The sequence below is a fragment of the Bos indicus x Bos taurus genome, chromosome 5 (assembly GCF_003369695.1).
Source record: "Bos indicus x Bos taurus breed Angus x Brahman F1 hybrid chromosome 5, Bos_hybrid_MaternalHap_v2.0, whole genome shotgun sequence".
NCBI classification, from domain to species: Eukaryota; Metazoa; Chordata; class Mammalia; order Artiodactyla; family Bovidae; genus Bos; species Bos indicus x Bos taurus.
In genome coordinates, this window is record NC_040080.1 from 97,522,470 (window position 1) to 97,537,884 (window position 15,415).

The following is a 15,415-nucleotide window of genomic DNA, read 5'->3' on the forward strand; positions in this document are numbered from 1 at the left end:
CTCATCAGGACAGTTGTTTAGACTATTTAGTATATCCCATTGCCAAAGCATATTCTTTGTTTACTCTTTATCTCTTTCTAATCTGACGTCCATCCTTAGTACCCACTGAAGGCACTTGGTAATGACCAGCATATAACACATCAGATTTTCAGTTTCCTGCTCAAGTGGCTAGAGAAGACTTTTCTTAGGGCTTTTTTAGTAAGTGTCCACTGAAGTTTTCAGGTTGCTGGCTTTGCCAGCACACAGCCCAGAATATATGAAGTGAAAAGAAAACTCACAGTACTCACCACTGTCTCAATCCTTGGCTCCTGAGACCTTAACTGGTCTGCCTTCTTCTCTTTAGCTTTCAGCTTTTTATTTTTCTTGTGTTTTATATAATGCCTAGAGATTTCAGCTGTACTTACAGGAAGAATAGAGAAATGTAGCTGTTTCATTTTGTCTGGAACTGAAAATCCAACCATTTTGAGAATTGGAATATTTATCTTTATATTTTAATGACTTGTAAGAGTTCTTTATCCTTTTATCAATGTTTTGGTTGCCTCCTACTCATTCCGTTGGTGAGGGAAGGATTCCTGTTCTAGGCTTATGGGGTTGGCTCAGTACATAATTAGACAAATGAGATCAACGTAGTTTGTTACATATACTCACAGCCCAGGGGAAGAGGACACTGTGTGCCATGCAGGGCCACATGAGAACTGCACTTGGGAACAAAATCAATAATCAGGGGCTGTGACAGGTAGGCATTATGGTGTCAGGTGTATGGTATGGTGTCAGGGAGGTAAGGCCTCTCCGCCCCATCCAATTCCTACAGGAGATGTGATTGGCTTATTTGAGTAATTCCAGGGGCTAGCAGGGCCTTGTGAAGAGGAGAAGCTGTTTGGATCAGATCAGATCAGTTGCTCAGTCATGTCCGACTCTTTGTGACCCCATGAATCGCAGCACGCCAGGCCTCCCTGTCCATCACCAACTCCCAGAGTTCACTCAGACTCACGTCCATCGAGTCAGTGATGCCATCCAGCCATCTCATCCTCTGTCGTCCCCTTCTCCTCTTGACCCCAATCACTCCCAGCATCAGAGTCTTTTCCAATGAGTCAACTCTTCGCGTGAGGTGGCCAAAGTACTGGAGTTTCAGCTTTAGCATCATTCCTTCCAAAGAAATCCCAGGGCTGATCTCCTTCAGAATGGACTGGTTGGATCGCCTTGCAGTCCAAGGGACTCTGAAGAGTCTTCTCCAACACCACAGTTCAAAAGCATCAATTCTTCAGCGCTCAGCCTTCTTCACAGTCCAACTCTCACATCCATACCTGACCACAGGAAAAACCATAGCCTTGACTGGACGGACCTTTGTTGGCAAAGTAATGTCTCTGCTTTTGAATACGCTATCTAGGTTGGTCATAACTTTCCTTCCAAGGAGTAAGCGTCTTTTAATTTCATGGCTGCAGTCACCATCTGCAGTGATTTTGGAGCCCAGAAAAACAAAGTCTGACACTGTTTCCACTGTTTCCCCATCTCTTATCTGTGGGAACAGAGTGGTGAGGGGAACTTGCAGTTAGGCCATTTGAAGCCCTTCCAGTTTGACTAGTTGTGAAAGCAGTGTGTATTGGGCCTTAATTTTAGGCCTTATACCACAATCAGAAATATGTGCTGTGTATATTTTTTCTCAGTCTGTGGCTTGTTTTTCATTTTGTTAATGGTGTCTGTCAAAGAGAAATAGTTTTGTCAGACTTTTCTTTTATGGTTTTTGCTTTTGGGTACTACAGAATTTTTGGCCTACTTCAAGGTTGTAAAACTATCCTATGCTTGCTTCTTGTTAAAAAGAAATCAAGCTACTTGGAGATATTGTACAAGACAGAATATAGTCAATATTTTATAATAACTATACATGGGCTATAACTTTTAAAAATAGTGAATCACTATGTTGTAACCTATAACTTACAATATTGTATATCATTACACTTCATTTTAAAAAAGACTGAAAGATTAAAAAATCCTTTAGCTTGTACATTTCAATCTTTGACTTATTTTAAAGTATTGTGTATGGTCCGAAATTGTGCTTGAGGTTCATTTCTTCCATGTGGATATGGAAACCACATTTTTCTATATCCTTGTAGTAACCATTTGCTGAAAATGTTACTTTTTCCACTTGAATTGAATTTTCACTTTTGTGAGAAATCTGTTGACCTTATGTGTGTGGTTATGTTATTTTCTCTGATCCAGCCATAATGAACTGATTTTAAGGTGTGCCAAGTTATTTCTTATCTTTGAACTTTTGTGTGTGCTAATCTCTATGCCTTACCTAGTCTTGCTTTTTCTTGGTTAACATCTGATTATCCTTCAAGTCTCATTGCAGATAATTGCTTTTTCCTGTCAACTTTCCTTGACTCTGATGTGAGACAGATGTTTCTTCCATGTACTTTTGTGGAAAAATATTGCCTATCCTTTTGGTTAAGTGAAAATGAAGTCGCTCAGTCGTGTCCGACTCTTTGTGACCCCGTGGACTGTAGCCCTACCAGGCTCCTCTGTCCATGAGGTTTTCCAGGCAATAGTTCTGGAGTGGATTGCCTTTTCCTTCTCCAGGGGATCTTCCCAACCCAGGGCTCGAACCTGGGTCTGCTGCATTGTAGACAGACGCTTTACCGTCTGAGCCACCGGGGAAGTCCTCTACCCATCCTTTTGGTAATGACTGTTATTGTGAGATTCATTTATCAAATATTTATTGAAGCCAGATGCTGTTCTTGATGCTGGAGTATGGCGTGAGTGAAAAAACCTTTATCCTGATGGAATTTAGATCGCATTGGGTGGAAACAGGCAAAACCTAAAACATACAGAGGGAGACAGTTGGTATTACTGAGAAAAATAAAGCAAAGAAAAGGGAATAGAAAGTGTTTTGGGTGGATGCAATTTCAAATAGAATTGTCAGGGAAGACATTTCTGAGAAGGGAATGGCTCAGAAAGAACTGGATGAAGTGAGGAAATGAATCATGTGGCTTTCTGGAGCAAGCATGTTGCAGGCAGGTGGAACAAGTCTTTGAGGTGAGGGCATGCTATGTTGAAAAACAGCCAAGAGACTAGTGGCTCCAGCACAGTGAGTGGAGGGAGGTTGGGTTAGTGAGGTAATGAGGCCCACTTCATGTAAGGCCTTAGAGGCCTTTGTACAGACTTTAGTGTTTTACTCTTGCTGAGATAGAAGTCATTGGAAGGTTTGGAGCAGGGAAATGACAAAAGTTATCTACATTTTCATAGGGGTAAGGATAGAAGCAGAGACTGTTGGAAGGCTTCTGCAGTGATCCATATACACTTTGAGGGTGGCTTGGATCAGGGCAGTAACAATGGACAGAGATCCTCAGGTCCTCGATATATTTTGAAGGAATTGTGTTGGCCAAAAAGTTCATTCAGGTTTTCCATAAGACCTGAATGAGCTTTTTAGCCAATCCAATAGTTCTAATAGGATTTTCTGATTAGTGAGGTATGAAGTGTATTTTCTTTTGCAACTTTTTCAAGAAGTATATAATCTTATTAAGGATGAGGTCTTTGCTTTATTTTACCATTGTGTTCTCACTACCATAGCATAATGATGTAGTAACCACACCCAGTAAATACTTTTTGAATGAATGGTTGAATGATATGTAGAAACTTACAGTGAAGAAATAAGTAAAGTGGCAGGCAGCATAAAGATATCATGGTTAAATAGACCCGCATTGTTCTTTAAAAAAAATGATTGTTCTGTAGTTTTAGTACCTGGGACTGTGGTTTCCAGGAAGACATCTCTTTCATCAGTAAAAAGAAGAAAAAGTGAATTCATGTTACTTATTTTCATCCCCTGGCTGATCTCCTTTAAGGATTGTCAACAAAAGGAACAATGATATTAAATGATAGCTAACATTCATTGAATGTTTTCTTTGTATCAGATGCTGTGATAAGGACTTAGCATGTATTGTGAGCTGTGAAAGTCGCTCAGTTGTGTCCGACTCCTTGCGACTGCATGGACTATACAGTCCATGAAGTTCTTCAGGCCAGGATACTGGAGTGGGTAGCCTTTCCCTTCTCCAGGGGATCTTCCCAACCCAGGGATCGAACCCAGGTCTCCCACATTACAGGCGGATTCTTTACCAGCTGAGCCACCGGGGAAGCATGTATTACCTCATTAATTCTCCTGAGATTCCCCATATGAAGTAGGTGTTATATTTATCTCATTTAATGGATGAGGAAATTGAAGGTCATATAAACTGCTAAGTGTAGTAGCTTAGGATTCAAGGATTCAAGCCCAGAACTAGTTCTTAACTGCTGACCTGTCTTGTGTCTCACTTTGGAATCTTGTTTATAGTCTTTCTTCCTTGCTATGATCCTGAGTGACATTAAGGACCCAAGGAAGCCTTAGCCTCCCAGTTCTTAATGTTATCAATGCCAGTGATCTTTATTACTTCTCTGGTTCCTCAAGGCCATAGCAGTACCTCCCATTTTCTTATCAGACAGAACAGTTTTATCTGGCATGTTAAAATCCTATCTCTGCATACCTTACATCAACTGCCTGTCATATCAAAAACTTTCTCATAGTCATACTTCTTAACTTCTTTGGTCTTGTTGATTATTTTAGATTTTTAATTTCTATTTTTCTTATAGTCTATTATCCTTTCTTGTCTTCATTTCATTTAGTCTCTAACCATACATCTAATGACAGTTAATATTTGTTGAGCACTTACAATGTCTCAGGCAAGGAATACACTGTAGAATACACTCTAGATGAATAGGTGCTAATACTAGCTCCATTTTATAGGTGAGGAAACTGACGTTTAGCAAAGTAAAGTGATTTTTTAAAAGTCACGTAGTCAGTATTGGTTGAGACTCAAACCCATATCTATTTTTGACACCAAAATTCACGACATAACTTTTGTAGCCTATTGTCCTTCACCGCTGTCATTTAATTTACTTTCTCCTTGACACTCTCAACTTCTTTATTCTCTTATCCTTTTACTGTTCCTCAAACCATAGACAAAACCACAAACCATAGATCAGTGTAACAGCCCATATTTTAAAATACAGATATTGTTAGGTATAGGGAGTTTGGGAGATTGTTGTAAAATGATTTTACTTAGCTCATAAAATTAGAAGGGGGGTCACCTGCTAGGAATTGTGGGTGTGGGCAAGAATAGGATCTTTAGCTTGTGGAATATGGTGAAGACTGAAAATTGCTTTCATTATAAGAACTTTTTGTTGAGAACATTATCTTACATAAAAATATTTGTTAAAACTGCCAATCATTTCTTGATCCAAAATAACAGCTAGCTTGTCAGTACTAGCTCTCACATAAATAAGGACAAAGTATCATAAACAAAATGAATAATAAGATTCCAACAAAAGCAACTGTTTAAAACAATAAAATTGACCAGTGGGAATTTACAGCATTAAGGATGGAAACTAATTTCAGAGTCCTACTTTGGATAGCAGTCTTTCACCCTTTGTACAGTTACTACTTGAAAATTTCCCTTCCATGTACTAAAAAGAGATATACTAATTATTTTCCTGGGATGTCTATTTTCATTGTCTCTGTTTTGTTTCATAAATAACTTTGTGTATATCCTCCTAAAAGTTGTTATTTCACAGGGTTTCATCTGTCCGTTATGTATGAAAAGATGTATAACTGCTATTGATTTGTCGGAGCATTACCAGAAAGTGCACGCTGAAAATGAGACAAGAGGACAGGAACTTCTTAATGACTCCAGTGTTACTGTGGGTCCTGAATATTTTGTTTTAGCAGCTTGGTTATGGGTTGCTCAAAACAGCTTTGTTTTTCCTTGCCTCGGTGTTGCTTACTTTTTGTGCTACATGGGAATATGGATTGCTTTCATTATGCATGCTCTAAGAAGGTTCAGTAAGGAAAAGATGCTCTTGGGAAGTTGGCTTGGCTGTTCTGACTGTTTGCAGCTGTCTTTCTGTGAATCCGTAAAATACATAAAAGTTTAAGCTTATTGTTGCATAAATTTTGCCATGAAATTTGAAATATAAAGTGAATGTTTTTTATTTCAACATTCGTAAGTTATATCTTTATTGTATAATGTTTTATTAATGAATGTATTAAAATGCTTTCAATTAAGATGCTTTACTCTTAAAGTAAAAGAGAACCTTGCATGTGAACTGTTACTGTCTTTACTTGGGAAAATACACAGCATTATATACAGCAGATCCAGAATCTGGATCTACCTCTGTTTCAGTCTTTTCCCCAGACCTGTTGGAAGTTACAGAATGGTACACACTTGTCATTAATAGTGGCTCACTCAAATGTTTCCCTGTAGTGTGTGAGGCTGGTGTGAGTCGAAGGCTGGGAGTGGGAACCAGTGATGGAAAGTGTTGCCCATTTTTAGGCTGGAAAAACTTTTTCAGATGATCTTGATATACTTCCTTTGAAAAGCATGACAGTATTCTAAAAACAAAGAAACATAGCTTTTAAAAAATTTCTTTTACAAATCTTATAAAAGAAGGAAACTTTATTTATCATGAAAGATAAAAAGTCAGACTTTGCTATGAGGTAGTGATGTATAAGAAAATGATCTCACCAAACCTTTACTTACTTAACATATTAATGGGGTACCTCTAATGTGCCAGATATTTTGGTAGGTAAAGGAAATAAAAGGTAAAGAAGATATGATCTCTGTGCCAGGGAGTTTTTATTATAGATATTTGCAAAAAGAGTGTAATGTATGATTCAACTCAAGGGGAACCGCAGAAAAACTTGAGGGGGGAGCAACTAAACCAGACACTCTCTAGTGTGGTAGGAAAATGAGTACATATAGGCAGATACCAGTTAAACTGCAGAAGCAATGTGACCAGAGAGGCATGAAGGATTCATGGAACTCTGCTTAGTATGTTACCAGTTGTCTTCCTTCCAGAGCATACAGGTTAATTTTTCTTTATGGGTTAGCCAGAATCAAAAGTGACTGTTTTACCTATTGTCACTTAAGTAAGAACTTTCCTTTTAACTGAAAGAATACTTGATACAATAGGGTATCATAAATATCAAGTTAAGCTAAGTTCTTTGCTACAGTAGATTTGAGAAAGGATTAGAGATAACTGAAAACTAAGAGTAAGGAATTTAATGCTTTTAATCTTAAATCAGCTGTGTGTGTGTGTGAGTGAGAGAGACAGGGAGAGAGTTGGCGAGATGTTTGGAATGATTAAGGGAAATAAATACAGCTGGCTATTTTAGTGTTTTATTGTTGCTGTTTTACTGTTTCTAAGTTATCTAGCAACCTCAATTCCCATGAAATTTAGAAAAAATAAATAGAGGAGTTTCTTAATATCCAGAATTAGTATCACAAAGTCCATGAACTAAAGATCATGCACTTTATTCATAGGACATCTTTCAGATACTCATTCTGAGTTTATTTTATGTACTTTATTTTAAGTGAGTGATGTGGTTTTAATAAACTTTTCCCCCTTAATCTAGCCTTCCCATCCAGTTTTAAAAATAATTGTTGAAAGATGAGAGGGTGTAAGAAAGACTATAAAATATGGGTACAGGAATTAGAGACGTGCCAAAATTAATACAGTGGAAGGCACCCATTCAGTGATTAGTATTTATGCTCTGGAACATTCAGCAAAGGTTTAATATCATCAGATTAAGAAGGTGAGGAAGTACACATATGTATTTTAGAATTATTTTTATCAGAAATGTCCTAAAATTGAAGATTTATTTAAACATGCCATGTCTAATCACATGGAAAACTCACTTAGATGGAATATTTCTACAGCTAAATATGTATTACTGAATTTCTAAAATTTCTCTTTAGGGATGAATCAGTTCTTTCTAGAGTATTAACCTGGTAATATTTAGAAGCGTTAAGAAGGTATGACATACTTTCATGTGATCATTAGCTTTTTGGCATCTTTAAGTATCTAGAGACAAAACCTGGAAGTAAAGACAATAGTCAGAAAGCCAAAACTGTGAAGATTAAATAATATAATTGGGGCGTGGATTCCCTGAAGAACAGTATAATTTGCCTTTTAGTTACTAGCGAAAGCTGAGACCCAAAGAGAAATGCCAGGCTAAATATTACAGGGGTTTATGTGCTGTGGCATTAAAAGCATGTTAACTAAGTGTGGTACTTTAGTTACTGGGCAGAAGTTATAAGAATGCCCAAGAAAGCTTAATATAGAACCATTACTAAACATGGTGGTAGATAACAGATGGCTTTCAAACAGGAGTGTAACACCAGCTAGATTAACACACTAGCTGAGGCCATTCATTCGTTCAGAAGACAGTGCCGAGCATCACATATCTCTGGATGCTAACGGCGTTATTCTGATGTTTAAAGGCACATCCTCAGTACCCAGGCTTTGCTTGTTTTAGGTGTTCCACAGGAGATAATGCTTTCAATCCCCTGGAACAGTGCCCCTGCCCTTCACTCTGGTTCTGTGAGCAGAACATACCTTTGTTTTCCAAATACAGCATAATTATGTTTTATACCTCTTCTATACCTTTGTTCATGCTTCTCTATTTGCTTAGAGTGCCTTTATTTTCTGACAAGTAAATTCCTATTTAGATCTATTTCTAGTGACTCATATAGACATATGTCAACATATACACATACACACATATGTGTGTGTGTCTGTGGATTTTGGGGGCAGTATTAACTGCTCAATAGGCAGATTTGGATACTTCTCTTGTATTCCTATAGTTCTTTATATATACTTCTGTCATACCGTTGTCTGATAATGTCATCCTTGTTGAGCCTTAAATCTGCCATATAATGTGAATAAGTGATGTGAGGGTATGTTATTTGTACAGCACCCACAAAGGAGCAGAAGTAATATGTTTATGTTTCATTTCTGTGTATCTGGAATATTTATTACTTAGCTCAGTGTATCCCTTGGAAGGTCTTATGATCTGCAAGCTGTTAAGCTTTTCTGTTTGGTTTTTTTCCTGCCAAGTTATGCCCTGCCAGGTTCATTTGTATTTCATTAAATAGATACACGGAGTAGAAAGTATATGGTTATGTTCAAAGTACTATACTAGTCACTAGGGAAGCATGGATTAGCGTTGCTGTATTGTGTTATTTGCTGTTGTTGTTTAGTCTCTTGAGTCGTGTCCCACTGTTTTGCAACCCCATGGCTTGTAGCCCGCCAGGCTCCTCTGTCCATGGGATTTCCCAGGCAAGAGTTCTGGAATGAGTTGCCATTTCCTTCTCCAGAGGGATCTTCCTGACACAGGGGTCAAAGCCACATCTCCTGCATTAGCATTCAGGTTCTTTATCACTGAGCCAGTCACGTGGGAAGCCTGATGGTAATGCTGGAGGAAAAAGGCAATATATGCAGGTGTAAGAGTGTGAGACACCATGTGTATTCAGGGAAACACAGGTACTTTAGTATAGCTGAAGCATGTTGTAGAGAGTCAAAGTGTCCTGAGATTATACTGGATGGGTCATTGGGGGACTACAAATGCAGGACCTTATATGCCATACCATATAATAAGTTTTTAAGATTTTATAGGACTGTTTATTAACTTTAAGCTTTTATAGTGTTAATCTTAGGAAGGGATTTACTGATTAGAATACTTCTCAACCATTGCACATACTCTGTGGTAATTACAGGTAATTTATATTACCTTTTTTTCTCAATGATCAGAATGCTTCATGTTCTTAGTTTTTTGGTTATCATTCCTGTGCAGTAGATTGTAGCAGATATTGTTTTACTCTGGGGGATATTTTGAGAGATGGAAGATCTGATGGCATGTCTTCTCAGCTAGACTTCTAGATTAGAACTAACTTCTCAGATTAGAATTCTGTACTATAGCCATTAATTTATTCAACCTAAAAGATGGTTATAAGGGTCTTAAAAAATATTTTGTAAGCTGCAGCCAGGATAGGCAGTGATGTGTCTTTGCACAATACCAGAATTTAGGCTTTGCACTGTAAATTACAATTTACTTAATGGCATTATTGGTATGAATGTTACATTTGACTATATTTCATAACATAGGAATGGTTATTTTGCAATACAAAATACTATTTTGAAACTTTTTTCTACCTCTTTGTGTAGGGTTTCATATGTCCACAGTGTATGAAATCTCTTGGATCTGCTGATGAACTTTTCAAACACTATGAGGCAGTCCATGATGCTGGTAATGACTCAAGTCACGGAGGAGAAGCTTTGGCTCTGAAGCGGTACAGTATAATAGCTTTGAAGTGTAATGTAACAAATGAATGCACGTGATATCACTCTTTAATCATGAATACTTAGTTCTTGAAGAGTCCTGTTTTTATATTTTTTGATTTAAATCTGCCTTCATTTAGCATAGTTTTGATCTTTTATTGTTATAATCTATTCAGTCCTTGATCAATAACCAGCTATACCAACGTCTGTAGCATGTTTCAGAGGTTATATTTTTAATAAAGATTGTGATTTTTTAAAAAGTTAGAGTATATTTAGCATATTCTGCTTATTAAAGAATGATATGCTTTCTTTAAAAATTTGTCTTTTGTATTCACCAACATAACAGCAAACAAAACACATTCTGCCTCTTAGCAATTTTACCTGACCATTTTAACAATTAAACTAAAATATAATCACTTAGAATAGGATTCAACAGTTAACTTTGCTTTTCTTCTATTGGTGAGAACTTATGTCTTAAATTCCCACTAAGGAAGAAAGCTTGATTGTTTTCTGTTGCTATTCTGTTGCTGATTTGTTGCTAAGTTGTGTCCTGACTTTGCTAGTACATGGACTGCAGCACTCTAGGCTTTCCTGCTGCTGCTAAGTCGCATCAGTCATGTCTGACTCTGTGCGACCCCATAGACGACAGCTCACCAGGCTCCCCCATCCCTATCCTTCACTATCTCCCGGATTCTCATATCTGTTGAGTTGGTGATGCTATCTAACTATCTCATCCTCTGCCTTCAGTCCTCCTGCCCCCAATCTTTCCTAGCATCAAGGTCTTTTCCAGTGACTTGGCTCTTTGCATCAGGTGGCCAAAGTGTTGGAGCTTCAGCATCAGTCCTGCTAATGAATATTCAGGTTTGATTTCTTTAGAATTGACTGGTTGGATCTCCTTGGAGTCCAAGGGACTCTCAAGAATCATCTCCAGCACTACGATTAGAAAGCATCAAATATTCAGCTCTCAGCCCTCTTTATGGTCGAACTCTCATATCTGTACGTGATTACTGGAAAAACCATAGCTTTATCTACATGGACCTTTGTTGGCAAAGTGATGTCTCTGCTTTTTAAATATGCAGTCTAGGTTTGTCATAGTTTTGCTTCCAAGGAGCAAGTGTCTTTGAATTTCGTGGCTGCAGTTACTGTCCACAGTGATTTGGAGCCCACGAAAATAAAGTGTCAGTGTTTCCACTTTTTCCCCATCTATTTGTCATAAAGTGATGGGACCAGATACCATAATCTTTGTTTTTTGAATGTTCAGTTTTAAGCCATCCTTTTCACTCTCCTCTTTTGCCCTCATTAAGGAAGGGGCTCTTTAGTTTCTCTTCGCTTTCTGCCTTTAGGGTGGTATCATCTGCATATCTGAGGTTGTTGATGTTTCTCCTGGCAGTCTTGATTCCAGCTTGTGATTCATCCTGCCTGGCATTTCACATGATGTACTCTGCATATAAGTCAAGTAAGCAGGGTGACAGTGTACAACCTTGACATACTCTTTCCCAGTTTTGAACCAGTCCCTTTTCCCATGTCTGGTTCTAACTGTTGCTTCATGACCTGCATACAGGTTTCTCAGCAGGCAGGTAAAGTGGTCTGGTATTCCTATCTCCTTAAGAATATTCCAGTTTATTGTGACTTGCACAAAGGCTTTAGCATCGTCAATGAGGCAGATGTTTTTCTGGAATTCTCTTGCTTTCTCGTGATCCAATGAATGTTGGCAATATAAACTCTGGTTCCTCTGCCTTATCTGAATCTAGCTTGTACATCTGGAAGTTCTTGGTTCACGTGCTTTTGAAGCCTAGCTTGGAGAATTTTGAGCATTACTTTGCTAGCATGTGAAATGAGTGCAATTGTCTGATAGTTTGAACAATCTTTGGCATTGCCCTTCATTTCTATTGGGATGATAACTGACCTTTTCCAGTCCTGTGGCCACTGTTGAGTTTTCCAGATTTGCTGGCATATTGAGTACAGTGCTTTAACAGGATCATCCTTTAGGATTTGAAATAGCTCAGCTGGAATTCCATTACCTCCACTAGTTTTGTTTATAGTAATGCTTCCTAAGGCCCACTTTACTTCATACTCCAGGGTATCTGGCTCTAGGTGAGTGATCACACCATCATGGTTATCTGGGTCATTAAGATCTTTTTTGTATAGGATAGTACAGAAAGATAGTCTCTGCATATATACAATATGCTTATATCTGTGTACATATAAAGAAATGTATAAATGTATATAATTACATAAAAGAGCAGTTCTACATTGTCCTATACCTTTTGTTTCTATCTGTATCTATGGATTGTTTCTTATCATTGAAGATAGTTATCTTACTCTTCTTAATGACCGCATGGAATTTTACCATTCTCCTGTTGACAAGCATTCAGGCTATTTCCAGTATTTTGTACGTATAAATGTTGTGGTGGTATATGTCTTTGTGGACATATTGTTTGCATGTGTTTAAATATATCTGGAAGATATATTTCTAGAAATGGGATTTCTGGATAAAGTTTCCCTTTAAAATTTTGATAGATGCTTCCTAATTTTCTTTTGTTAATATCCTAGACTGTTCAATCTGTTAAATGTTTCAGAAGATTTTTTTTTGCTAGACAAGTTACTTTCAAAAATTTATTAAGTGGCACTTTTTGAAAGATTAATTGGAGTAACGGCATCCAATTAGAAGTTGAATTAAAATTATCTTCCTTGCAATTTCGTTCAATTTAATATGAGCCATTCCTACATATTGTTATTAATCTGTCTCTTCATTGTTTTGTTTTATACATGGAGTTGGAATATTAATAAAGAGTAGGGAAAACTTAAAACCTATACACACATTTTCATACACATGTTAAGACCAAGGTGTCTCCAGTTAGCCTGTGGTTTCTCCACATCGAATGAGTTCATAGGACCACATGGGGGGAGAGAGGGAAGGATGGGGACACATAGACACGCAACAGAGAAATGAAAACTAATGGAAGTGTCATAAAAGGCAAATTTTAATAGACAAGAAAAAAGCAGGAATATATTATCTAGTTTTACTTTTGTATTCAGAGATTAAAGAAGACACCTTAAAGTTTATCTCCATCATGAAGTGCTTCTAGGTAGAAGTGATCACTGTCTTTATGCTTCTGTTTTCGTTTCTATTGTAGAACTAATGGCCTGTTACTCTTTATGTGTTTTCTTCCCCCATTAAACTCAATGACTTGAGAGTCTGGCGTAGACAAGTTCTGTTGAATAATGAGTTCTTTATGTATGAATGGTTTTGAAAGGTAGAGGTTCCTTTTCTACTGTTAACCATGTTTCACAGATGAAGCTGACTTTGTTTCTTTACTCTATCTTCACTCCCATCCTAGAGAATAATTTTCCTACCAGTATGTCCCATTATGTTTTACTTTCTGATATGCTTGTGCTGGTGTGGACTTGGTCTTCTGCATCGTTAGAACTGATCCTGTTCTTTTCCTTTTGTACTAGAATCAGTGCACATGAGTATTCCCAATCAGCTCATTTCAGTCTTCTACCATGGCAGTCATTGGAGTGGCATGGAGCAAGGAGAGTCCCTTTTTCTGCTGTTTATAATCCAAGAGGATAAGATATGTTCTTCATATCTAGAAGAATAATTGCAAATGTGTTTTCTCATGGAATGTCTTCTGCATAAGGGCTTCGAGTTGTCTGCTTAACCATTGTTTGTCACACTATTAGATGAGGGGAACAGAAGGTGAGATTTTGACAGGAAAGAGCATTTCAGACTCAGGAAACAGCAAGGAGCCAGCATTGCTACAGCTAAGTGAATAAGGGTGAGCGTGGTAAGGTAGGGATTAGACTGTGCAGATTTTTATAGTCCTTGTTAATGACTTTAGATTTTATACTAACTGCAGTAGGAAGCTGTTGATGCTTATTGCTGGTAAATTAATGGGAGGCTTTTTGCTTTTGTCTCAGTACTCGACAGTCAGTTTTATTGTTTCCATGATAAAAGTGTTCTTCCATTGATAGATAGTATACTTAGGAATAAAATTATTTTCCCAAGGACTGTATATATGCCACTATATATAAAATCTATAGAATTTTTTTAAGAATTGGGAAAACTAGAATATTAATGTATATTCACTAGCCATGATTGTTAAAGCAAATTAACCATTAATTCCTTTTTTCCAATTTATGTTTAGAGATGATATAACACTACTCAGACAAGAGGTCCAAGACCTACAGGCTTCACTTAAGGTAAAATAAAAATGATTATACTTGTTTATTTTCAGTGTATCAGATAAATAAAACCTTTAAAAATTTTCTGATTAAAACCTTTTCTTTCCTTAGGAAGAAAAATGGTACTCAGAAGAATTAAAGAAAGAATTAGAAAAATTTCAAGGGCTGCAGCAACAAGTAATTGCTTTTAAATACTTAAAGTGTGTTATTAGTTGTTCATTTTCATTGCTTTAAATTAAGTATAATGCTTTTTTGTAAACAAGTGGCATGATATGTATAGCTTCCTAATTGTTTCTCTGTGCTTGTTAGCCTACATATGTATCCTTTGAAATTCTAATGAGTACAAACCAATATAACCAATATATGGAAAGCTCAGATATAACTCTTTAAAAGTGCTCCATTAAGAATCATTTACCTGTGGGACTTCCCTGAAGTGATTAAAATTCCCTGAAGTGATTAAAAACTCTGCAGTTCCACTGCAGAGGGTGCAGGTTAAATTTGTGGTCAGCGAACTAAGATCCTACATGCTACAGTGAGGCCAAAAGGATCATTTACCTATGGATTTGTTTTTTATACCAGGCCACATTATTCTTATTTTCTGACAATATACATAAGTGGTTAAAAAATATAGGTTCAAACAATCATGAAGCACTTCAAAGCACTTGTATTTGTGACAAATTGGAAATCACTAAAATGTCTATTAGTAGGGAAAGAACTATTATTAACTGCTTATAGTTAATATTGGTGGTGATTATTTGAAAGCATGGGAAAACTGTTGTATTCATGTTAGATTTTAAAAAACAAATATTGTGTCTTTGTACACAGATGCATACCTACCATACAACTTTAACTTTATAAAAATTATACAGAAAAGAACAAGAAAATCACTGTAGTATGCAAAGTGGTTATTTTGAGTGATTTCATTTGCTATCTCAGATTCATTATATATAATGTTCTTTAATGTATTTTCTAAAAAAAGCTTTAACAAATTATGATTTTTATACTAAAGTTATTTTGACTTTTATATGAACATACATAAAAAATCATAGAATGATGACTTTTACCAAATATGTATATAGTT

General features: G+C 36.9%; 1 protein-coding gene across 5 annotated transcripts in view; it reads left to right on the forward strand.

The window, feature by feature from the left end:
- The window catches only part of EEA1 (early endosome antigen 1), a 141,158-nt gene that overhangs the window by 48,919 nt on the left and 76,824 nt on the right, over window positions 1-15,415 (forward strand). For 3 of the 5 annotated variants that reach the window (XM_027543171.1, XM_027543167.1, XM_027543168.1), the window contains exons 3-6: window positions 5,602-5,727; window positions 10,033-10,157; window positions 14,298-14,352; window positions 14,446-14,511. In XM_027543171.1, the coding sequence (XP_027398972.1) occupies window positions 5,623-5,727; window positions 10,033-10,157; window positions 14,298-14,352; window positions 14,446-14,511 (351 nt within the window). In that variant the 5' untranslated portion in view covers window positions 5,602-5,622. The remainder of the gene's footprint in view (window positions 1-5,601; window positions 5,728-10,032; window positions 10,158-14,297; window positions 14,353-14,445; window positions 14,512-15,415) is intronic. The other 2 variants (XM_027543170.1, XM_027543172.1) reach the window with 1 other exon arrangement.